Source organism: Watersipora subatra, chromosome 3 (assembly GCF_963576615.1).
Source record: "Watersipora subatra chromosome 3, tzWatSuba1.1, whole genome shotgun sequence".
NCBI lineage: Eukaryota > Metazoa > Bryozoa > Gymnolaemata > Cheilostomatida > Watersiporidae > Watersipora > Watersipora subatra.
The window spans coordinates 33,243,714-33,271,554 of NC_088710.1; the positions used below are offsets into that span (position 1 = coordinate 33,243,714).

Genomic DNA, 27,841 nt, shown 5'->3' on the forward strand with positions numbered 1-27,841 from the left:
ACTGTTAAAAATATTAATTCAGGAACACTGGCTATAAGCTGTTAGGGCACAACTCCAAATATGTATACATGTATAGAGAAATGCGAGTGGTGACTTTATTTATGAAAGGATACTAAATACAATCACCTTTAAACAAAAGACTAGTGTTCTTCCTCAAACATCCACAGAACTTAAACCAATGTGTGGCATCAACTTGAAAATATTTCTTTTCTCTCAATTCAAATGGAATAATTGGTCTAGAACATTCTTCTCAACAGTCATATACACGTGTAGATGGCAAAGCAAAGCTCGAGCTTCCTATGCTGATAATTCGGTATCAGCTATTATTAGTTTCATAGCAGCATGAAGCAGTTAGAATGTTATATCCACGCATAGGGTCAATGTCTATGCACCTTATCAAGACTGTTCCCTCGCTTTCTTCCTCACTATTGGTGCCACCATTACCAGTTAACATATGCTGCAAGCGGCTTGCAAATTTCATGTCAAAATGATGCAGCTGTGTTTAAACCATTTTCAACACTTTCGTTAAAAAAGAAGCATATTCCATAAATTTCTTATGATGGTGAAATCTGTTTTTGACTTCCATAGTATTTATGGATGGGTAGAATGCTGAAACATAAATTACAAGCTAATTTATCTGGTATACATTTAAACATAATGATTTTAGTAATCTAAAAGCTCTGATATTTTGGGAGGCAGTAGCAATTGTAATTTAACATATGACAGCAAGAAGGCTAAATGTAATCGGTCTTTTCTTCTTCAGTTGTATTGCTTTTACTTTTAGCTGTACTGCTTCTACCTACAGCTGTATTGCTTCTACTTACAGCTGTATTGCTTCTATTTACAGCTGTATTGCTTCTACTTTTTGGCTGTACTGCTTCTACTTACAGCTGCATTGCTTCTACTAACAGCTGTGTTGCTTCTACTTATAGCTTTATTGCTTCTACCACAGCTGTATTGCTTCTACTAACAGCTGTACTGCTTCTACTTACAGCTGTATTGCTTCTACTTACAGCTGTATTGCTTCTACTTACAGCTGTATTGCTTCTACTTACAGCTGTACTGCTTCTACTTACAGCTGTACTGCTTCTACTTACAGCTGTGTTGCTTCTACTTATAGCTTTATTGCTTCTACTTACAGCTGTATTGCTTCTACCACAGCTGTATTGCTTCTACTTACCGCTGTATTGCTTCTACTAACAGCTGTGCTGCTTCTACTTACAGCTGTATTGCTTCTACTTACAGCTGTACTGCTTCTACTTACAGCTGTATTGCTTCTACTTACAGCTGTACTGCTTCTACTTACAGTTGTATTGCTTCTACTTACAGCTGTATTGCTTCTACTTACAGCTGTATTGCTTCTACTTATAGCTTTATTGCTTCTACCACAGCTGTATTGCTTCTACTTACAGCTGTGTTGCTTCTACTTACAGCTGTACTGCTTCTACTTACAAATGTGCTGCTTCTACTTACAGCTGTACTGCTTCTACTTACAGCTGTACTGCTTCTACTTACAGCTGTATTGCTTCTACTTATAGCTTTATTGCTTCTACCAAAGCTGTATTGCTTCTACTTACAGCTGTGTTGCTTCTACTTACAGCTGTATTGCTTCTACTAACAGCTGTATTGCTTCTATTTACAGCTTTCTAATCACAAAGATATCGCTGTTCTTCTCTCAACCAAACCAGTATTTGCTTGCCTATTATTTACCAGATGCATTATTTTGATTTATTCAGTTGTACTATATCTACCTAAAGCCACAATATCAAAACTTACAACTGTGTTATCTCTACCTACAACTCAATTACATTTGCCTACAACTCCCTGTATTATATCTATATACCTACAAGCACATTATCTCCACATGTAACTGTAATATCTCAAACTAGAATTGTAATATTTTGATTTACAATTATACTCTCGATCAACAACTTACATGTATATCATACCTAAAGTGAAATTGCCTCCCCTCAAGATGCATCTTGAGCAAACCAAAAATGTACTATTATCACAAAGTTAAGGAAATAAAGATAAGCATAAAATAAAACGAAAGCAACTCAACAAATACTCACTAATGTTCATTTTGTCTTTCAAAGCCAGACACTAGAAATGTTAGATACGAGAGGAAAAGAAAGACGCACTAACTCAACATGACAAAACACGAGATCAGTACCTGTCACATCAGCAGTGCTAACAATCACCGCGAGAGGCTGAGGAGGATAGGCTCCTATGTTGTGGTTAGTTGAAGACAACGGCATAACTAACTACATCGCTCTAATGTGAGGCATCGGTCTCATCAATATTGAACAACAATAAATACTCATGACTAACAGGATATGAGATAGTATTGTAATGAGCATTGCTGCCAGCCAATTGCGCTGACACAACTATTATCGGGAAGTGAGAAGATATCTTTTAGAAAGGAAGACACCAAGCAGTTTGTCTTGATGCAGAAGGCAAGAATTAGATAGACATAATTAGATACAGACTCTGTGTAAGTGGTTGTGTAAGTGATTGCATTTGGCTGCTGGCAATGTTATGAATGCTTTAGACTTGAGGTGTTAGAGTCAAACAACAGTCCTTTGAAAATGCGCATTACTGAAAACCATTCAATTTTCACAGGCACAAAATTATGGTAATGGTGCTATAAACAAAAATGTGTGTTTGATATGACAGCAAGCATATAGAATAAGAATAATACAATATATAAATATATGTTTGATATGAGAGGGTGTGCATACAATAATGTAGCAAACATGCCAGTACTGCTACACAAACTACAATCTACTTTCTAAAATCAATAGCGCAACGCAAAATTGGTAAGAGGGCACAATTTATACTCCTAGGCAGCGCTCTATACACTAGCAAGCATTGATAGTAGAGTTTTAGTAGCATGTAGCTGAGAGTGAAAATGATGAGAGAGAAGACACAATGCAATGTTTTACTCACAAGCAATAACAATTCTTGACTATCACTAAGTCAAGTCCAAATGCTTAATTTGTAACAACTGCTCTCTTCGTGAAAATGACGAAAGGGCAGACAACTTCAATTTAATTTGTGATAATTTCCTTCTAAAACAATTTATGTGGTTCAAAATTATTGCAGAGGAGCCATACCATAGATCAATGACAAGAACATTATTGTTATAGCTATGTGTCACTTATCTACTTGACTAACTATGTGTCACCTATCTACTTGACTAACTATGTGTCACCTATCTACTTGACTAACTATGTGTAACCTATTTACTTGACTAACTATGTGTCACCTATCTACTTGACTAACTATGTGTCACCTATCTACTTGATTAACTATGTGTCACCTATCTACTTGACTAACTATGTGTCACCTATCTACTTGACTAACTATGTGTCACCTATCTACTTGACTAACTATGTGTCACCTATCTACTTGACTAACTATGTGTCACCTATCTACTTGATTAACTATGTGTCACCTATCTACTTGATTAACTATGTGTCACCCATCTACTTGACTAACTATGTGTCACCTATCTACTTGACTAACTATGTGTCACCTATCTACTTACTAACTATGTGTCACCTATCTACTTGATTAACTATGTGTCACCTATCTACTTGATTAACTATGTGTCACCCATCTACTTGACTAACTATGTGTCACCTATCAACTTGATTAACTATGTGTCACCCATCTACTTGACTAACTATGTGTCACCTATCTACTTGACTAACTATGTGTCACCTATCTACTTGACTAACTATGTGTCACCTATCTACTTGACTAACTATGTGTCACCTATCTACTTGATTAACTATGTGTCACCTATCTACTTGATTAACTATGTGTCACCCATCTACTTGACTAACTATGTGTCACCTATCTACTTGACTAACTATGTGTCACCTATCTACTTGACTAACTATGTGTCACCTATCTACTTGACTAACTATGTGTCACCTATCTACTTGATTAACTATGTGTCACCTATCTACTTGATTAACTATGTGTAACCTATCTACTTGACTAACTATGTGTCACCTATCTACTTGACTAACTATGTGTCACCTATCTACTTGATTAACTATGTGTCACCTATCTACTTGATTAACTATGTGTCACCCATCTACTTGACTAACTATGTGTCACCTATCTACTTGACTAACTATGTGTCACCTATCTACTTGACTAACCAAGAAAACTTTATACTACAGGATACACATTATTATCAAACTAGTATGCTGGCAGTCTGGTGTGCTGTGAGAGATCATCATGTGTAATAACTATGTGCACAATTATTCCAAGTGGCTATAAAGTTGTTGAGTGGCGCAGATGGTAGAGTGCTTGGCCGAGAATTTGAATATCCGAGATGAATTCTCAAGCCGTGCTACCATTTTTTCTAACACTCTTAGCCTTAGTGTGGATAGTATTTGATATAACTCTTATGACAGCATATGATAACTCTTTTGATAGTATATGATATAACTCTCATTATAGTATATAATATAACTCTTATGACAGTATATGATATAACTCTTATGACAGTATATGACAACTCTTATGACAGTATATGACAACTCTTATGATAGTGTATGATATAACTCTTATTATAGTATATGATATAACTCTTATGACAGTATATGATATAACTCTTATGATAGTATATAACATAACTCTTATGATAGTATATAACATAACTCTTATGACAGTATATAATATAACTCTTATGATAGTATATAACATAACTTTTATGACAGTATATAATATAACTCTTATGATAGTATATAACATAACTTTTATGACAGTATATAATATAACTCTTATGATAGTATATAACATAACTCTTATGATAGTATATGATATAACTCTTATGATAGTATATGATATAACTCTTATAGGCTCGCTGTTATCAAAGCTGGTTTTTCAGTCATGCATCATAGAGGAAGTTCAGTGTATATTATTACAAGCTATATTATAACATCAATGCAATAATATGACACCCGAGGTCTACTTAACTACTTAGCTTTTAGTTTTGCTTTTATCAAACTCGCTTTTGCACTACCACAGTATTTTTATTTATTCAAAACCCCCCCTTTTAGCTACACCAGAAACATGACAACAGCCAATGTTTTAGCTTAATGCTATATATGCTTACATGTAGCACTGCTAACTTAATGCTATATATGCTTACATGTAGCACTGCTAACTTAATGCTATATATGCTTACATGTACCACTGCTAACTTAATGCTATATATGCTTACATGCAGCACTGCTAACTTAATGCTATATATGCTTACATGTAGCACTGCTAACTTAATGCTATATATGCTTACATGTAGCACTGCTAACTTAATGCTATATATGCTTACATGTAGCACTCCTAACTTAATGCTATATATGCTTACATGTAGCACTGCTAACTTAATGCTATATATGCTTACATGTAGCACTGCTAACTTAATGCTATATATGCTTACATGCAGCGATGCAAATAGCGATAGCGCCAGAAACATGCAGCTAGCCACATCCGAACACACCATCGGATACGAACAGATTAAGGAAGAAACAACAACTTGGTTTTGATAAATACAAATATGAAAATGTGGCGGCTGTGTGAAATTAGTGAAACGCTTGCTTCTCATCTCAATGAATTACAAATATGTTCTTTCTTGAATAACTCCTAACCATTCGGCATATGCATATGCAGAGCTGTAGTACAGGCTGTATGTAGTACAGGCTGTCACTGACAGTCAACCGCGTGTCACTGACGGTCAACCGCGTGTCACTGACGGTCAACCGCATGTCACTGACAGTCAATCGCGTGTCACTGACAGTCAACCGCGTGTCACTGACAGTCAATCGCGTGTCACTGACAGTCAATCGCGTGTCACTGACAGTGCTGTATTAAAAGGAAACTGGTGGAGCTAAAGTGTGTTCGTAGGCAGGACAAACATACATCTGTTGTATGACACTTGGGGCAATGTTTGGCTCGATCAAACTGTCATTTGCTGACTGACTAATGTCAACTTTGAAAATCTTTGTCGCTGGAGTTACATTGTCTGAGTTAATTTAAAATGAACGTTAAACATTTTGAGGATTTTAAAACAACTTATAAACAGTCACAGACATTTTAACGATATAATTCTTCTATTGAATTATAATATAGTTGATGTTAATTTAACTGATAATGCAAACAGCTTTAAGGCTGACAGCAAATATAAAATCTGGTTGAGACAATTTGACGACCTTGACCCACGACCTTGACCCACACAAATGCTACATAGCACGTACTGCGCTCGATTTGCGTACAAAAACACCAAATATAAGCGTTATATAACCGTAGCGAATATAACTGTTAAAAGCAACATAATTTGAGCGTTTTTAATAGTGCCAACTATGAACTAAGCTTAAAATATACCTCAGTAACTCCAAGTCATTCTCCTATGCTATGTGTTATAGGTAAGTTACCAATATGTAATATACACATTATATAGCTACAAAATTTTTGTGCATACTTCATACAATATATTCCTTCTTGTAGCTAAACCTGATATTCAAACAAGAGATAAAGGAGAGATGATCGAAGAACAGTGTGCCGAGGCGTGTTGTTCAAAACCTTCTACTAACAGGCCCATACAGCCTAATTACACCTAGCCAGACCTATAGAGCCAGACCTATAGAGCCAGACCTATAGCTCTAACTTGCAAACTCAGGTATGTAGCTCAATAGGCAGGAGACAACAAGAGCTTCTAATGACAACGCTGAATGGTACACCTAGAACTAAAATGGCCAATAGCAACAGATGCTGTCAGGTTACCTGTAGTTGCAGAAAGGTCAATCCCACCAGTCACCACTGTCATGCAAATATTGAAGAATGTGTACAAAATGGCTCAAAAACTATTAAAATGTCTTAGACATCAATAGTCAAAGGTACATGTACAGTCATACCTCGACATATGGGCTAAATACATTCTGGGACTGACTTCATATGTCAATTTACTCGTGTCTCAAGGCACTATTTCTTATATAAAATAACTAAATACAAATTAAACCGGTATCACACTGCGAAAAGAAACAAAAAAAAAACAGAATATTACGATGGAAAAACGTGTTTTTAATGGTTGTTACTCATTACCTACCCTAAAAACGTAACAAATACCTATTTAGTTGTTAAAATCTGCAATACAATGTAACATTACTATGTACAGTATTGTAAGATTTTATCTTCGAGACAGACGTAGTGGCTAACAGAGGTCTAAGAGAGACTTGATAGTAACACGTTCGGAACACTAAACTTTTTTGACACCACGTAACCAAAACTTTGAAGTTATCTTAAATGAATTTAGCTGACTAAACAAACCCTTGAAGCTAAGTTGCAATCTTTCACGGAACTTACTTCAATTTTGTCGTCTTAAATTTTTTATTAATGTTTCCGGTTTTACGCTTTTTGCTTCAGATTCACTATTACTTTTAGCTGACCTTTTAATAACTCTTTTCAAACTGATTTGAGAAGGAAGATTGAGCAATGCTGTTCTCAATAGCCGCCTCTCGCATGCTAGACCACATAGAGGCCATATAGTGGCCATCAAGAACTGGCTCATATCTCAAAGATTACTCCTTTCTCAAAGGAAAAACTTGCTCAAAATTCCACTCGTACTTCAATTTTCTCGTATATTGAGACACTCGCATGTCGAGGTATGACTGTATTTAATTTTTCCGAGCAAGTTCCAAGGAAGTGTAGGAATGGAAGAGCATGTGATGGAAAAACAAATGGATGATGAAGAGAGGCAGGTATGTTGATAAAAAGTACGAATAGTAGTGGAGTGATGAGTATAGCAGGTGTGGTGAATGGCAGATGGAGCAAGAGACAACAGGATGGAGCACCAAAGGGAGGGTGGATAGAGGCAGGTATGTTGACAGAAAGAATGAATAGTAGTGGGGTGATGAGTATAGCAGGTGTGGTGAATGGCAGATGCAGCAAGAGACAACAGGATGGAGCACCAAAGGGAGGGTGGATAGAGGCAGGTATGTTGACAGAAAGAATGAATAGTAGTGGGGTGATGAGTATAGCAGGTGTGGTGAATGGCAGATGGAGCGCGAGGCAACAGGATGGGGCTTCAAAGGGAGGGTGGATAGAGGCAGGTATGTTGACAGAAAGAATGAATAGTAGTGGGGTGATGAGTATAGCAGGAGTGGTGAATGGCAGATGGAGCGCGAGGCAACAGGATGGAGCATCGAAGGGAGGGTGGAGAGAAGCAGGTATGTTGACAGAAAGAATGAATAGTAGTGGTGTGATGAGTATAGCAGGTGTGGTAAATGGCAGATGGAGCAAGAGACAACAGGATGGAGCATCAAAGGGAGGGTGGAGAGAAGCAGGTATGTTGACAGAAAGAATGAATAGTAGTGGAGTGATGAGTATAGCAGGAGTGGTGAATGGCAGATGGAGCGCGAGGCAACAGGATGGGGCTTCAAAGGGAGGGCGGAGAGAGGCAAAGATAAGAATCTAGAAGTTGAAGGATCAAGGTTTGAGAGCCCAATCACTTACTAGCAAACTACTAAGGGTAAGCACATCTCATCTTACCAGGGAAATACTGAGTGAACTTGGGCGCGGAAAACTCTCCAGTGAGAATGATCCAAGGAGGAGGCTCTTTAGGGAGGCTCTGGTTGATATGGCGTTTGCTCTGCACTTGTCCAGCCAGCCTTATCTCATAAGTGTGACCTCGAGGCAGGTTGGTTAGTTTATACTAGAGACAAGCGAAACCTTGAATGTGAGCTCATTTCAGTATGAGTAAAAGGTGACATACTAGCGCAGTTAAAACTTGATTTACGATCATCTCCATAAAATTGGAGCAAATACTCGTCTCAAAATCAAAAATTATGAACATACAACATCTAAACCTTCTGAAACAATTGCAGCTTTGTAAGTCAAAGCAAACACTGGTGAAATTAAAAAAATGGCAAAAAACAAGAAACATATACTCTAAATTAAGTAAACCTAAACCATATCTAGTGTAGGCTAGAGTACGTTTCGTACAATCACTCACCAAACCAAAGCATTGTATAGATGATGCTTTTATTTATGTGTTTCTAAAGTCAAATAATAATATAAAAAAGTCAGTATTAATCATTACTGATTAATACTTTAGTTTTTAGACCTAACTTACATTTATTTTTACACGATGGCCTACTATGGAGTACTACGTTCAATTATTCAATGTATTGTCTTTAGATTTTAAAAACAAGTCAATCAAAATACAAAGTATTTTATAAGAGTATTCGCTCTAATATATACTATCGCAAACATCGAGATAGATTAACATAGTGTGTCGAGATGCATGAACTCAGTAATTGCGTTCATTGCGCTGGGCAACAAAAAGTCAAAACTTGAACATATAACTTCTTTCTCAAGGCTAGCTATAAAAACTGAGAAGGAAATGAATAGAAAACATTTTTACTGCAGACTTGAACACAATCAAAATACTTGTACAGATTTCATAAATGTTTGACCGTGACATATTTTTCAACGAAATAAATATATGAAATGTGTGATTGACAATTCATACAAGGGAAATATGCAGAATGTGCCACATACCTAGTCTAATGTGGGACCTAGACTCATATCATATACTTTCTGCTACGTAGCTGAACTTTGAAAAATGTGTTTTTATGTCTGAGAAATGTTGTAGATTACCATTCCACAAACGACTACATATGTCTAAGTAAATTAAAAGAAACCTGTCACAATTGCATCATTACAGTAAATAGATGTATTTTATAGCAGTTGTAACACTTGAAAGCTTTATTCTTGCAGTATTTGCTTTAGAAGCGTAAGTGAGCAGTTTGCAGACATTTAAACACAGGCAACTATCGAATCAAAAACGCTAGCAGCTACAACACCTAATATGAGGAATTTATAGTTTGAGATGCATGTTTTCACCCATTCAAAATAAAATCTTTGACATAGAATGATTTTCAAGCAGTCCTTAAACAAGAAAAAATGAAACATTAAATGTTATATATAGTGTTTAGCTTTGGCCATATACTAGCCAAATGTCTGGCGTTACACGGGTATTTAAAAACAGCTTATAAACAGTGGCAGGTAATGTAGTAGCCATTGGCTAATTTGAATAAGCTACTATCCGTATTGCTAAACTTAGTAATAAAAGCCGTGAGAGCAAGCTTTAGTGACTTTGTCCCCGTAACGCGGAGTGCTACGTGTATTTTAACTTAGATAAGGACTGCACCCCGTGTTGTCCAATGAGTTAGTTTATCGCACGGTGAATGAGAGGTTCCGAAATCAAACCTTCTGCGATACGAATTCTTCATTGTTAGGTGCTAATCAGCAATAGCTGGAAAAACCGAAGGACAGACTGAGATTTATATTAGATTTATATATATATATATACATGTATATACATTATACATATATATAGTATATATATAGATATCATAAAAACAAGAAAGAGTTAGGATGCTATATCTTTAAATAGAGCGAATATCTGAGAATGCCATCGAGTCCATTTGTTTTGTTAACGACTATTACTTCATTTATAAATACCGGTAGTATCATTTATGATTTGTTGATAGTTGCGTTTGGCGATAATTGTGCAGCAGTACAACTAGTGAAACTGCCAAAACGGCAATATTGCACAATTAAAACTGCCTGTACTCTAGCCAATAATCGACTAGATTTGCCAAAATCTTGAGCAGCTGACGAGCTTAACAAACCTTTAATGACAGACGATCAGAAATATGCTGTGAAATTGGATGAACTCGTTAAATTTATAGAAGCTTGTTTGGTCATGACAATCGGAGCGTATCGAGCTAGAATTTTACTTTCTCATGCAGAACAAACCAAAATGAATTTTATGATTTTTTTGCAACGAACTAATTACAAATAGAACCATTAAATGTGTTTGCGTACTTGTTATTTATAGGTAGTGTAAACTAGTTGATGCACTGGTTCAGTCATCCTAAAAATCGATCAAAACTACTAGCAGATTATCGACTAGTGTACGAGCAGCTCTAGTCTCAGCTCACTCAACTTACAGCTCGAGAACTTCCAGAGTCGATTGACTTGGCGTCTTCTTTGAGAAAGGCCACATTCACCGACTTGTTGGTCTCATCGGTGTACTGAAGTAGGTAGGAATAAAGGCAATCGATTGACATGAAGAAACAGTCTGGAGGACGAAATACTAACTGAACAGTGGCAGTCATGTTGACGATGGAAATGGTTGTCACGTTGGTTATATTAGGAGCTTCAGGGGCTGTAAGAACAACATGATAGGTGGTTGTACTTTAATCTTAATGCCATGAAATATGTTTTTGAGACAAAGAGAGGTGTTAAAATGATGAAGTCTGACCTATCATTCTTCAAAACTATTCAATGATTTGATATGAAGCCATACTAGGCTTGATGACTATTTGACATGAATGGATTCGAAGCGAATAGCCTTAGCTCAATTAAAAGTACGTATGCAATTACAATAGCAGGCTTGAGTTTTGACGTTGGTTTTGAATCATAATTATGCATTTGGCATCATTGACATCGTTTGATTTTGATAAGACTCCTAACTACACGAAGCTTTACCATAGCTTGGAGACTCAAAAAGCCTTTTATTTTTTCCTTTTAATTTAACCCTCATGTTACAAAAGAAAAAAGACGTATAAATCCCTGGAACAAACAGTCGTAAGTCCATGTTGTAGCGGGTTCAAGTAGTACTCACCAGGTGTCTATGGCTCAAATTGGCTCACACGATTGTGCATTGACCAATGCAATGAATTCTGTCGATATCTAACGTAAAAATAATTTTAATATTTTTAAAGCATCGTCATTTTTTTTAAATTTTTGACTAAAGGTATTGAGAGTGATGCAATTTAGCACACTACGTGCTAAATCTGCTAAACCGCTCGATCTGATTCATGAATGTCGGTTATATGAGGAGCTAGAGTGTTATACTGTAGTACATTGATCGACATAGATAGTGCCATGCCATAGAGCAACAGCTTCTCAAAGGATACTCACGCAGACTTTGTAATAGACCCATAAACTGTAAACTTTAAACCGTAATAGTAGGAAATTACCAAAATTACAAAAATTTTTGTAGCCGTAGAATGCTTTCGAAAATCAATTTTGTATCATCAATCAGTTATGAGAATGTACACGGGGCAAGATGCATCTATCTTAACCTGTAGGCCTGTTGGCCGTGTTTTATAAAAGATATTATTTTAAGAGAAAACGCATGAATTAGACGATCTTGAATGTTACTAGCAATGAAACATGGCCATAAGAAAGAATAAACTCACTAGCGATGTCTGTAGAAACCTTGACGCAATCACGAGAGTCACTCGTCGTGTTCCCATATACGGCTTGTAAAATCACACAATATGGTGTTAATGGTGGCAGGTCTTTCAGTTCATATGCGTAGGTGTGTTCCATCACATCATCTGGCATATGTCCTTCTAGTGCAGTTACGTTATCACTTCGCCACAACGTGGTGTTATGGAAGCTACAACAATACATTTAACATGACAAGTCGGAGTCTTGCCAAGTACATCTGCCAAGTTAAGGTCACCCGCAATGCTATAATGATGTACTGTAAACCTCAGATGATGCACGGTAAGTTTCAGAAGAAATAGAATAGGACTGTAATATACCGCCACCTCTAATAGACCACCACAGTGACATTCATTTCGTTTGATCTTTATGAAGCCATAATAGAAGCGATCAGTAGAAAATTCTCAACAAAATAGTACTAATGGCTAGACTGCATCAATAACAACGAATATTGTTGTTGTAGAGGTTGCTATGGTTTTACCATTTTAGTTACCCTGTATATGAGAAAATAGATCGTCACAATCATCAGTCACGATCACCATTGTTTTGAAACCACTAAGGTCTAAATCTGACTCATTGTCTTCGGATTCGTCCATAAGGTGGTTTACAACCTCATCAGAAAACTTTAAAACATTTAGATGAATGACAGAATACTCTTCCGGGACAGTGTAAGACATAGTAGCAGCCATTGTCACGGCATATCGAAGTTCATTTTTTAACTCTAAAGTTTTTGTTTTTTTTTCTCAAGACTTTAAAAGCAACACCATTAAAATAAGTAATAGTTGTATCAGTCTAATATGTTTCACTCAAAGTAGTTCCATGTTCAACTCGGTCTGATACTTTGACTTTTATGAAGAGACATTTAGCAATGATATTGATGTTGATGGCATTAATACTGCTATGCCTGAGGGAGAGCTCACATATAGGCGGCATTAGCATTGCTTTGGCCATTAAAGGGCTAAACCTATCTTTCCATAATTCTGAGCAGTTAGTCGAAAATAAAGCGCCATTCTCTATTTGAAAGTTGCCTCTAACAAAGTGCCGCTCTAAAAAAAGTTGAAAAATACAGCGCCATGGCGCTCAACTAGAGATTTTACAGTATGTATATATAGTTCAACCATGTACCACTGTATCTATACAGTGCACCTCTGGTTACATACGATTACCCCGTTAAACAATTTTTTCACCTTACAAAGTGGAACACGATAATTTTTTCACCTCACCATATGAATCTTTTTTCCTCATACAAATTCAACAAAACTTTCGTCTGAGTTCAAACTTGGCAGTCGGTGTGCTATTACGTATGTCAAAATAATAAAGACGCCAAAATTCTGTTCACTCAAAATATTTTCACATTGCCTGAAAGAGACACAATGACCAGTTTCTCTGAGCTCAGCAATTTTTGTGTGTAAAATGGTACTATTTTCCCCTTGAACCAGTAGCAAAGTTGGAGTTGCGATACCTCCATACTGAAAGTTTAGTAGTCAGACAACTTACATTAATCTGCTAACAAAAATAGACTTAATTATGAAAACAGCATTGTTCGTTTTTTTGCAGAACTAAGTTGAAAAACGTTTTAAACAGGTTCGCTAAACGTGAAAGCAAAGACAGAAACTGATAAATGATAAAATTTTAGAATTAAAAAGTTGAAATTCAGTAAAATAGTTAAAAATACATACTACAGCAGCTTTCGTATGCATGTTTAGCTTTAGTGTGTTTAGTAAGCTAAACTGAATTGAAGTGAATTCAAAGTTTATGTTATACCTAAGTCTGTCTTGAAGGTAAGAACTCCATATGGCACATCATAATGTTACATTTTATTGTAGATCATAACCACTAAATACAATAAAGTTACTGTAGGTAACTATAGTTACCAAGGTTAACATACCATTTTATTACTAATTTTTAATATGTACAGCACTGTCAGCACTTGTATCAAAGAGGGTGCACTGTGTATATTTCGAAACACGATACTTGGCGAACAATATTTCCATTACAAAAACTTAGTTTATAGGAAGTATGTAAGTTTTTGGAATGGAAGTATATAAGTAAAAATATTGAAATTACATGATGTAAAGTACTTAGACAGATGTGTCTTATATTCAAAATTCAGGAGAAAATCTCTGAATTCAAAGGAGATAAACCCTAACAAGGTAAGTAATTTATCGTTATAAATGTTATCCATCATTTCGTTGTCTTCATTTGCATATTTGCAAGTACAGATTTAGTTTAATAAGTACTTTTATGTAAAAACTCATTTGGAATGTAAAAAACTAAATAAATTATAATCTTTGAGTTACTATTTTGTATTTCAATACTCTGAAAAATGTATTTCAAAAGTAAAATATTGTAAAAATAATCAGATTTTTTAAGTTTTACAAAAATAATATTTTTGTATGTTTGTTATTATATCTACTAAAACATGTTAAAAATATTATATTTTCTTCACAAATACATACCTGTAAATGAATTACAACATACAATTATATTGCAAATAAAAAGGTGTGAAACCAGTGGCAGTTTGTTCAACGGCCATTAAATTAAATAGCCAAAAGACCAGGCACACAAAAAGGATAAGAACTTTCAGGGTGCTCATAAATACTATAGCCTAAAGTCACAAAACATTAACAGACATATACAAGCATGCAAAGCAGACGGACATACAAGCGTGAGAGAAAGCTAGAGTGAACGATAATTACAACAGGACTTACAATTTAAGCAAGAAATATGTTACGTCGCCGCTACCTCCCTTCGTCCAATAAAACTTGATTGACGTTGAGCTTTCTTCAATATGATATAGAGAAGGATGCTCTGGCTCTGTATACAGAAATGATAAGCACTCGTAAGTCTGCCATATAAGTCATGAGAGCACAACTCTGAAAGGAATGTCATGATCGGTTGAATGCTAGCCGAAAGAGAAATATGACTAAATACTCACTGTATGTAGTGGTCGTTAGATTCATGTTCACCTCGCTCGCTGTTGAACCTACTGCATTGACTGAGACAACACGAGCGACAAATTTCTCAGACTGTGAAAGACCAGTTATTTTGAAAACCCTAAGTCGCTTGTCAATGGGAGCAAGATTTTTAACAAATCTGTTTCCTTGCGACTGCGTATAGGTGTAGTTTGACCTGCAATAATCAGTAAATCCGCATATAGTGCTAGCTAAGAAAAATGATCAGAGTTGGGCTTCACAGTTAAATGACAGCACACATCTTTATGCATTAACTGCAGCAGGCAACAATACATATTGGGGTTCCAATAATATTTTTGCATAATTTTAATCAAATACCAGGTATTAATCACCATTCTCACCATGAAAATGGAAAGAGATTCGCAAAATATTGATCAGAAACAGCTGCGATGCTATATTAAAATTATTAAAAATAGAACACGATATTTATATAATTTAATTATATTAAAATTGCTCATTTTATACATTATTTAAACATCGTCTATTAAAAATCCTTAATCATAAAAGCAGAGAATGTATTAATAGGTTTTTAACAGATGACTTCTGAGAATAGTTTATTTTCACGGACACTTCCATTTTCAATTTGTGTGAAAGAGTAATTTTTTGTTAGCGCACTCCACAAGATATATACACAGCAAATTGGTGTAATAAACACCTATAAACACCATTTCAAAACTAATGCAGACGCATAAATACAGTGCAAGCCTTTTTGGTATTTGTGGTATCTGCTTCGACCTCACATTATAATTATCTGCCATGTTGAGCAACCGAAACGCGTAGTGTGGTGACATAGGACATGGTGTATAGGAAATATGTATAAGAATAGTGGCCTACACATTAGCTAATCCTTGGTATTGACATCGTCTATGTCATCTATGTTGTCCGAAAAATAACAACCTTATGTCAAAGGTTGTAGATCGAATCGTAAGTACTTTTATCACCAAAACTGGCCTTTTTCTTTTCTAACATTAAACTCAACGCTGAGAAACAAAATATTTTGATTATATTGGTATGAATATCCTGATTATAATGGCATAAATAAATGTGATTATATTTGTATAAATAGATGTGATTATATTGGTATGAATATCATGATCATAATGGCATAAATAAATGTGATTATATTGGTATAAATAGATGTGATTATCTATATATATTTCTCAAAGTTTATGTGTATTTGTCATTTTGATTGTCCGGCTATAGATCTTAAAATAAATATTCTGTACCGAAGAAGATTCGATCTCGGACCCTGCCCTTGATCAGTCCGACGTCTTACCCACTAGACTACAGAAATCAAACTGCTAGCTTGCCAATATAAATCATTATATGAGAGCACATACCTAACTGCTTTGCATACGACCCAGGGTCATAGCGTAACATCACGAGAAGCTGTTCGCTTACATTATTAAACTGGAGAAGCTGTTCACTCACTTTATTAAACTGGCAAATAGCGAGCAACTCTCACTACTTCTCATTGTTTATAAGACAAAAAAAACTTTTCTCATGATATGTAGCTTGAAAGTTAGAATGGCAAATGTTGTTATATGTTAAATACAAATCAATTATCTGTCCAAAGACTTTTCTATTACTCGGGCAACGCCGGGTGGCACAGCTAGTATTGGTATAAATAGATGTGATTATATTGGCATAAATAATAGATGTGATTTTAAAAAGCTGTCAGTTGAGCTTCAAGTAAGCCATAGTTCATTACACATTGCTACCACATGTAGCCGCACATGTAGCCGCACATGTAGCCGCACATGTAGCCACACATGTAGCCACACATGTAGCCGCACATGAAGCCGCACATGTAGCCACACATGCAGCCACACATGGATCCACATGTAACCACACATGTAACCACACATGTAACCACATATCTAGCCACACGTGTAACGAAGGAGAGGTACACATCGCTACCACATCTAAGCACACATGCAACGAGGGACAGGCATCACATCGTAACATACTAGCAATACTGTTTACCCAATGTAAAGAGGAATTGCAGAATACAGAAACAGCTACTGGCTAATGTATAGACATCCTATTGGCCATAACGATGAACATATTCGTTGTTGATGAGAAAAAGAAGTGGACATGCAGGCATCTGTGAACATATATTCCAACTCTGCCATCAAAACCGATTATTAGGATGTGATCAGTGGTCAGGTTCAATACACGGTAAGAAAATTCAGCATGGGCAAAATATCCGAGAACAGAGAGAACAGGGAGAACAGAGAGCATAGAGGCTGCTAAGTGTGTATCATACCTAAGTATCTCTGTTAAAGATCTACTCGCAAAAAGATACATACATAATAAACATAATAACATTTATCAAAAGACGTTTACTCTTGTGATGCACTGATCACGAGTGGATATCGTCTCATAATGACGGGTGCACTATTTTAGCTACAGTATATACTATCTAAGATAGCCAACATTATCAGAATATTACATTACCTCATTACCATCAACAATCGACTCATATTGCTCATCTAGTAGCCACCTTACCATTACATCGGTACGCCTATGTTTAGTAAGTTAACCATTACATCGCTACACATACAACTAGATGATTAGTAAGTTTACCATTATATTGGTACACCTATGTTCAGTGAAATTACCATTTCGTCGCTACACCTATGTTTGTAACCCTTACACTGGCAAACACCGAAGTCCATCAGACATACAGCGGTAAGCATGGAATGCTTGGAGCTTAGTAAAATGACATGCGCCACCGAGCTTGGTATTTGAGAAGGAAGATTTTCATGGACATTGGTGTCTACCAGACCAGGTGAAGCATGAATAGCTGTGAGAGATGAAGGCTTGGCAAGGTCTACTAGGCAGCAAAAACAACTCTCTACCATAATAATGTCTGTTCTACGAAGCCATTACATTGATATTGCAGAATAAATGTTTACATACGCGTGCTCGACGAAAAAATAGTCGACAGAATTGGTAAGCGTTTCACCCGAAATGCTCCATTTAAGAGTAACAGAATTGTAGTCAGGTTCGACTTGCCATGGCTTGCTTGGTTTTACTGGTTCCACTAAAACATATAAACATAGGCCAACATGAAATACAGTACTTCTTCATATATATCAATTGATATTATCTAGCATGTTTTCCCTAGCCAACACGAGCCCATTGTGAGGGCCTTCTAAAAATAGAACATTTGTGATATCCGTGAGTTGTACTATTATTGTGTCTATTGCTTGAGTGTTCATCAATTATTATTTTGCCATCCTCTAAGAAAAAGATCTTTTACGTGTCAGCAGGAGCAAAATGTTTGTGCAAAGTTCTAGTGGGGAGTCGAGTCGCTAACTGTCTTGAAAACATGCCTATGGGCTTGTAACTGAGGGTGAAAAACATCTTTCGCTGATGGCAAATACGTGGTGAGATATCCTGTGGGTACTCAAAAATCCTATGGGTACTCAAAAATCCTATGTGTACTCAAAAACCTGTCTCTTTCAAAGATAACTGCCACAGGTCTTACAGTGGAGCTGATGTGAAAAATTGGTAGACAAATCCGACAACGGCTGTTTAGCATTGACTGAACATGTCTCCTGTACAGAAAACAATGTTATCCATAGCCGGGAACGACCTCCTTGAAATATGCTAGATATACACACTGGGAGTGAAATCTGTAGTTCTTGACATTCACAAATAACAATTTCTGTTGTAAGGTGTGCAATATAAAGTGTATGTAATTTTAATGATTTTTAAATCACCAGCTTTCACTCTACAGCCTGCTAACTTATGTAATATTATCCAAATCTGCTTTAACTTTTAGATTCCAACAAATAGTGGAATATGCAAGAAATGACATGAAACTCGTAGAGCAATGTGGCACTGTTGTGAAACTGTAAAACAAAGATTTAGCTCATTCGAAGGAACCATGACCTGATGATTTCATAAAACTTGTACAATAATTTTTGTCATCTATGATTTTATGATTTTATGCCAAAAACCCAATTTATATCCGCCTCCCTGGACTGCCATAATGGTGAGTTCAAATGCTATCGACTACGCATATATATACTGCTGCCTTCGCAGTCCAGTGATCCTTGCTATACAATATGAATTCGTTCCGGTGTTGGCATCGTATGGTGAACATGTGGTATAGAGGGGTATAGAAACCCATAGTAATTATCTAATGCAAACACAAATGGTCAAAATCAAAATTTTTGTTTTGTCCTGGAAATATTAAAAATTAATCACAAAATAGTATGTTAACCTTAGTAACTATAGTTACCTACAGTAACTTGGTGTATTTAATGGTTATGGTCCGCAATAAAATGTAACATTACTATGCATAGTACGTACTGTATGGAGCGCTTACCTCCGAGACGGACATATAAAATAACCTTTTAGGTGTTGTGGGAGGGATTTTAGTGAATAGCATATATTTGAATCGACTTTGAATTTCGAGAGACATTTTTGTTGATGTCGTATGACAAAAAAAGATATATGAAAGGGACAAAAAACATTGTGTTCCACATCTCCAGGTGAACAAACCGTAAAACAAGAGCGTCGTAACCCAGGATTGCATTGTACTTTATATAAATACGTGTAATGAAAAATTTTCTCTACTGCAAACAAATGGGAGATTTATACGTAATTATAATAATAGGTAAATAGGTTTTAAAAAAAACAAACTGAAAAAAAAGCAATAAACTTCACTGACTTTCGACAACAGCAATATAATATTTGCTCGCAATAAATAGATCTTCGCAGATAAAATGTTTACTTAACAATTAGTTTTGATAAGGTGGTACCCGTAAGCACATTAATGAAGGAAATTGGTGTCCATAGCTACTAAAAGGTTAATGGACCACAGAAGACGCTTCTATAACGTATACCTCCTGTAACTTAAATTCCGCATAACGTAAAGAATTTACGTAAAGTTTTTGCTTCGCACAGCGTAAAAACTTCCATATAACAAAAAAGTGTCAAGTTAGTGCAAGTTCTCATATTAGATTTGAATAACAATAATCTTGTAGCTAACTTTAAAATGTTGATTTCTCTATCTATCGCCGCACTGTGAGATAGAAAAAAACAACGTACATTTAGCGTTATATTTGTTAGATATATCAGGTAGCTACATCGCTATAATGTACCATAAAACAAGTGAGAGTGAAAAGAAACAGGAGAGAAGTTGTCGATGCAAACCACTAAAGAATACTGCAGTTACGGAACAGCCGACAAATCAAAGAGTGATGTCTGGTTTATCTTTTTTGTATAGCCATATTGAGTTTGGAAAGACCTCGCAACGGATTAGACAATTTACATGCATTTTACCGTTCTTATAACGTAAAATCTCCACACCGTAAACGTTCCTAGAAAGAATTATTTACGTTGCAGGGGCGTCTACTATATCTTACAGCGTTACAAAAGTCCAGAGGAAATGATGCGCTAACAATGCCTTAACCACAGCATAGTTACATTTCAGTTCATCGATCAACTCACGCGTATACAAAAAATAATTCACATTTGTACTTAACGTACATTATTGCTCGTAAGCAAGTATATACAACAATTACTCATTATTAAAATAATATCATTCGTCTTGTAAACTCTGTCAGACTTTCTTCCGGAGCCAAAAGAAACAACAGAATAACATTTATGAAAGCATCTGATGGCTAATACAGAGTGTGAAGTTGGAGGAAGGACTTACCGAGGACTTTGAGCTGAATACGCCAATCATACTGGCCCATCTTATTCTTATTCACAGATTCTATCCGAGTTTGAAATGAGTAGGAGCATGTGTAATTGTCGTCATCCCCTTGTTCAAGTGGGTCTATAGCGATGCTGAAGGGACTCACACACTCCACCCTCTACAACGGACATTCTCTAATAGGTACTGAGATATTTTGATCATTTACCCATAACGTTAGACAGAGGGGTCCTTTGGAAAGAAGCACCTGTGAATGCGGCCCTCTTGTAACCCGGGCTACTGAATGGATGTGAATTTTTCAGTCATTACTAGCACTAGAGTTAGTACATCTAGGATTCAAGATCTAGTAAAGCCCGACAAATGGCTGACACAAGTTTACTAAAGAACATGTATAACACATCAAAAAGGACCTAATATAATTTTTATTAATATTTTTCAAGCTTAAAAGAACTAAACTCGGTTTCTATAATCGGTATGAAGAAAGATAACCATGTGCACGCGAGTCTATTTCCTACGAACCTTTATGTGAGGTAATACACATGAATCTATTTCCTATGAACCTTTGAGTGAGGTATTACACACGAGTCTATTTCCTACAAACCCTTTGAGTGAGGTATTACACACGAGTCTATTTCCTATGAACCCTTTGTGTGAGGTATTACACACGAGTCTATTTCCTACGAGCCTTTGAGTGAGGTATTACCCACGAGTCTAATTCTTACGAACCTTTGAGTGAGGTATTACACACGAGTCTATTTCCTATGAACCCTTTGAGTGAGGTATTACACACGAGTCTATTTCCTACAGACCCTTTGAATGAGGTATTATATGAAAATACTGATAAGCTACTACTTCTAACTCGCACAACTAGCCACCAACTGAGACAAAGATCAGTAAGACAAAGGACATCATGTCAAAAACAGAAACTCATGCATGCTACAACTTGGACAAAGTCTGTCCTCGAACGGGCTCTAACAACCAAAACACATCATCAGTTATTCTTTCGCTCCAGATGGGCCCTAGAAATTTGTTCTATCATCAGCCCGAGATTTCTTTCACCTTCAACCAGATAGTCAGCAAGTGGGTGTTAAAGAAGCTGGTTTTTGAAAACCAGCTAAAGTTTTGAAACCAAATATTTTAGCTGCCTGACAGAAAGCAAAGAACATATGCGTGTGAAATTTTGATGAAATCGGCCAGAAAATGTGGGAATGTATCGCGTTTACGCAGCCACACACGACAAAGCGGTATATATTAATATAAATTTTCCGTACTATTAACTTATCTCAGAACAAACCTGGTATCGATATAAAAATCAAAACCTTTTCTCATTTTCACTCTGAACAGCGCCAAGAAGCTGAAACTGTTTCTATTGTGATAGCCAACAACCAATTTATGTACAAGGATGGTTGATAATGCTGGAAAAGTGAGACTAGATAACTCTCAATCTTATCACATTAGAAACCTTCTAGTAAACTGATAGACAATGACTATCACACTAAAAGACGGCTCACAATGATGCTGAGAGAAACAATTCCGAATACAAGGACAAAAAGATTCCAAAGTCCACAACACACTCTTTATGAAGCAGCGTCAAGTGTAACTTTTCTAGGCGATCAGGCATATTATCATTAGATTAAAATAGATAGTATTGTCACGAGCCTGGTAAAAAAAATTAGCCGTCAAGAATTTTTCGATGATGTGAATAATGACAAGATACGCTGATTGATTATTTGTACCTAATCAATGACCACTATTTATTTAATTAAATATTTATTATGTTTACCAGCATCAATAAATTATTACTTGCAACCTAAATGAGGAAATGTGATTGTCGAGCTGCTACATTGTATAACCAGTATTAACTGTTTGCTTACGTCAGCTGAGCGTCGACTAATGGCCACAGTCGTGGTGTTGCCGAAAAGGCTAGAATCACTATTTGCTAAAAGGGTGCTGTCTGGAGTCACCAGAGGACTGATTTCTGCTGTCGTTCTGGTAGTTGTTGAAGGAGTAGAAGTAGAGGTGGTGGTACTGGTGCTCGTCACTGAAGGAGCACCACACTGAGTCAGTTCATCAGAAGAGCCAGTCCTCCGCCAGGTTACAGTGCTAGTAAGGTTGAGGTTTTCTATCTCTGCCCCGTCACATGTGAGGACAACTCTCTCTCGTTTGGGAGCCAGTATCATCATATCTTCCATCTGTAAATCCCCAGAACATGGTAGATCGACTCTATATTGTGCCCTTTATATTATTATATAACATACTGTCAAACCCGATAGTCTAACAAGATTTCAACATGGCTGAATGCATTGGACATAAATGCATCCTTGAACTCCATGTTACTAAGATGAAAAGAGTTCGGTTAAGTACAAATACAGTAGGTGCTCCTACAACATACATAATGGTTCCATGGAACATTTACGTTATAAGGAATTTACATAATACGAACAGTAAAATACATGCAAATTGCCTAATCCGTTCCAAGGTCTTTTCAAACTCACCCCTTTGGCCATACATAAAGGAAAAACTAGACGTAACTTTGAGGCAGTGGGCTGCACCGTAACTGCAGTAATATTGGTTTGCATATGATAAATTTTCTCCTTTTCTGATCAACTTCACCACAGGTATTATAGACAATAACTGTGATAATTTTACAATAAGTTGACAGAGAGTGCACATTTTCAACGTTCATTTACAATAAACGATTTGTTTATTTTTGCTAAGCAGTCTATTCTTTAAAGTAAAAATAATCACAAATATTTTATGTATAAATATAGAAAATGTTTGTGGTGTATTTGCATCTAGAGGGTCTAGGTTAGTATAAAAGATAATTGTCGACGATACTCCAACTTGTGACATTCAGATTGGTAGGCCGATGATGTAACACCTAGAATAATAGTGCCGCTACCCTATGCTCTGTTTTGTCGAAACAATTGACGATCTATCCGGACGAACTAGAATGTCGTAAAAGTTATATATATATAATTGATATAACGCTACACGCACATCGTTTTTTCTGTCGCAAACGCATCAGAATAAGTTACCATTCAAATCGAATCTGAGAACCCGCCCGACTTGACAGTTTACACCATATGGAATTTTTTACGTAGTATGAAGCAAAAACTTCACATAAATTCTTTACATTATTTGGAGTTTATGCTATAGGAGGCATGCGTTATTGGAGTGTCTACTGTGTAGTTGAAAACTGGTACTACACTCCTGTTAATGTTCACAAAAATGGGCCTTAAGCTTCCTTCTAGTAAATTAAAGGGTGACTTGCTTTTAACAGTCAAGTTTATACGTTGCTTCTAAACTATTTAAATTAGAATTAGATTCAATTAGAAAGAATATGAAAACGTTCTCACTATTGCTTTCAATCAAATGCAGGTACCGGGAAACACTTTGATGAAAGTGAAAATTTCATCAAACTTTCCTTATACATGTAGGTATAAAAAACAACTGCACTTTACTGCTTATGATGCACAAAGTTACCAAATTCAATTAATAATAACTATCATTACAAAAATAGCGTACAATTCTTTATGTAGCATTTATTGTTTATTTACGCGCAGTGGTAACCAAAAGTAGTAACACCCGTCATATTGTCATATCAATTGGATTATTTGTAGTTGTGCCCCTACTCTGTGTCACCTGTGTACTCTATCTACTGCGGGTGACAAACTATAGTTTTACCACCTACTGCGGGTCATAAACTGTGGCAATGACTGAAGCAGAAGTCATCACGCTAGACCATGTTTATAAAGCTTTGCACCAGACAATAAATTCAATTCGGTAATAAGGCACCAGCAAATCGACCATTAGCAGAATGTGGTCACTGCGCTAGAGTCTAGTTCTTATCCATTTCAGACCTGTTTCCAAATACAGTGAAACTCGGATAACTCAAACTTCAAGGGACCGAGCAAAAGTGTTCGAATTATCAGAGTGTTCAAGTTATCAGAGCACTGTCACAAGTCCATGTATTTACTTATTTATTAGTAGATACATGAACATATGCAAACTATAATATAAATCAAAAGCACAAATGGCTTGTTTCAAATTAAATGCTTCTAATGTAAAGTTTAAAACGTTTTTATCAAAAAGTATAGAGATTTTTCTATCACTTGAGATTGGTTTGTTGTTTGAGGTGATGTTATTGCCAGGACGTTTTTTAGATTGACATTGGCAAAACTTGATCGTTGCTGAAATGCTCAAAAGAAAAGACATCTTTTTCTTTTGAGCGTTTTACCCACGATCAACTTTGCCGATTTTTCTTGAAGTTTATGCAAAGATTAACTTACTTTACCTGGCATTCGTTAAGAGCAACACTCCGAGGCAGTTCAATTAAAAGTTTTACGAGGTTTTACGGTACATTGTATATCACTAACGTTTTTTGAATGGATACTTATTGAATGTACACACGTATTCTGTGTTTAGGTCAAACGATGAATAGTTTTTTTAGCTAAGACAACGTATACGTTTAATTACCACAATTTTTAAAACGTTTTAAACATTCAACATTCCGACGTTGATTCAACACGGAATCCACGTCGGAAAACTATTCATCACGGGCTAGCCGGGTCACGCACTCAAGGATTTTCGCCACGCAAATACAAAACAAAAACAACATGCTGTTTTTGTTTTGTATGTGCGTGGCGAAAATCCTTGCGCCCGTGACCCGGCTAGCCCGTGCTATTCATCGTATAACAGTATAAATCAAATTTCACCAAACCTTTAGAACAGTCGTTGACAAAAATATTTTGCCGATGGAGGTAGTAACGACGCTTATGAATTACGAAAAGTTGAGGTTTACCTCTATGGCTTGGAATAAAGTGATTTTCTAAAGCGATAGCAACCGTTTCGGTAGCCGTTGGGCCAAAAACAGTTCGAATTAACAGTGTTGAGTTCGAGTTATATAGAGCCATTTATCATTGCGTGGGAACGGACCAAGCAAATCCAGTCGAGTTAACCATGTGTTCGCTATATCCGAGGGCGAGTTATCCATGTTTCACTGTATTTCGGGATGAGTTCTGTTCTCTTGGGGCCTGATCCCGAATGTTTCGGAATAAATTTTGAGTCGCTCTATTGCTTAGCCTTCTAGCTACATCGGTTTTATTAATGCACCAAACGAAATTTAAGAGTCTGGGCATCATTTTGATACCCAATATATATGTAAGTGGACAATATATTTTTGACTAACAAATTACGCGATAGATATAAACTGTTCAGAAAGTTTGTTGATTGCCGTTTTGGAAAAAGTTTATCTGGACGATGGCAAACTTTTTGCGTGAATCAGATGTGGTAATCAGCTCAGGTGAAGAAAATAGCAAGATAAATGATGTTAAGAAGAAAATGAGAACTTTTCAAGGAAAAGGGTAAGTTTTAAGTGGACACTGTATAGAATTAAACATGTAAAAAACGAAAAAAAACCGAAATTGTTGTGAATTTTGAAAAAACTATATTCTAACAGCATAAGATGTGGATTTCTTATGCTACACATGATTATAACAGTTTAATTAACTATTTTGCAGGCATAGCGACATAATTGTCATTTTCTGATATTGACGCTAATGGACAGAGCGACTATTATGTCGCTATGCCAACATTTTTTTATAAATCCATTTCTGGTTATCTTTATGGTTTTTTGTTTAATTTTTATACCAACAGTAAACTACAATAGATTGGTTTCCGAAAGACAGAAAAACGATCATTTTTGCAATACCAAACAAATGAAAAATCCGAAATAAAAACGTATCAAGATAAAATTGAGAATTTTGTTTGTAGTTTGTTTCGGCTTTTGTTTCTGCTTTCTGAATGTTTTCTCAGAGTGCAACAACTGTATTTTACCGTCATGGCGTCCTCCAAAGGCTATAGGCAAAGGCGAGGCTATATTGGAACAAGAATAAGCAAATGGTGTTTGGTAGTGTTGGTAGTGTTGTGACATAGTGTTGGTTAGAAGCTTGTAACACTTGTTTTATTGCTGGAATTAAAAATTTTTTTTTGATTTGCTGCTGATAAAGCTTACTATCAATCTAACATAATCCAACAATGTCAGTACTAAAAATCTGCTTGTGAGCTGCATTGAAACGTAGACATTCACTTCGATCAAAAGGATTTTTCACGGATGTACTAGAAATTGTGGTTAGTAGAATTTGTAAAGGTACACAAATATTTATATCAAATTGTAGCCTGGAATGTTTCTTTTAAGGTGCAAAAAACAAATTTAGATTATTTTAAAAATTAATTTAGTTAAACTCAATTTTGTGCAGCTCCATTTTAATTTTACGGCTACTGAAAAATTAATTAGGCTTGGGGGTCAGTCAACCGATAGCTAATTAGTACTGAATGGGTTATAGGCTAGCTTCCATAGAGTTACCAATAATTACAAACTGAGATACTACTTGTGGGTAGCGACAGTTGCCAATTCAATGATTTGTCTTCATACAAGCTGTCGCAAGTAAAGAAGCAGTTGTCTACCCATACTTTTTTTACTGAAGTACGTTGGCTGATGGTATACTACTGATGGCATGCGATAAGTAGTGCTTTGCTCCAGATACTAAAAGTGCTCATGATCTGAAAGCGCAGGCACCAGTGAACAGAATTAAACCATAATGTGATCACTTCAAATGAAAGCAAATCGGTACAATGAATCCTAGCTCATAGTTTCATGCCCAACTGAGCATGAAACTAAATACCTCAATTACTAGCCGCGACACATTTCAGTTAAGTGCAGTGCTATGACACGAAACATCATGACTCATTCTTAACTGATATGGTATTGTTCAAAGATAGAATCCAAAGCGCTGAGTAACCTGTATCTAGTTGATGGAGAGTTACCTCTCCCAGCTATGTAACGATTCACGAGCATACAGTTAAA

The 27,841-nt window shown here is 36.1% G+C and overlaps 1 protein-coding gene across 2 annotated transcripts in view; it reads right to left on the reverse strand.

Annotated features, from left to right (window-relative positions):
* Positions 1-27,841, reverse strand: part of LOC137389673 (tyrosine-protein phosphatase 99A-like) — a 62,232-nt gene that overhangs the window by 22,116 nt on the left and 12,275 nt on the right. For both annotated transcript variants that reach the window (XM_068075748.1, XM_068075747.1), the window contains exons 6-13: positions 22,848-23,165; positions 20,974-21,133; positions 18,222-18,345; positions 15,260-15,453; positions 15,033-15,138; positions 12,291-12,493; positions 11,034-11,251; positions 8,566-8,728 (exon numbers count right to left, since the gene is read on the reverse strand). In XM_068075748.1, coding sequence (XP_067931849.1) covers positions 8,566-8,728; positions 11,034-11,251; positions 12,291-12,493; positions 15,033-15,138; positions 15,260-15,453; positions 18,222-18,345; positions 20,974-21,133; positions 22,848-23,165 — 1,486 coding nt within the window. The remainder of the gene's footprint in view (positions 1-8,565; positions 8,729-11,033; positions 11,252-12,290; positions 12,494-15,032; positions 15,139-15,259; positions 15,454-18,221; positions 18,346-20,973; positions 21,134-22,847; positions 23,166-27,841) is intronic.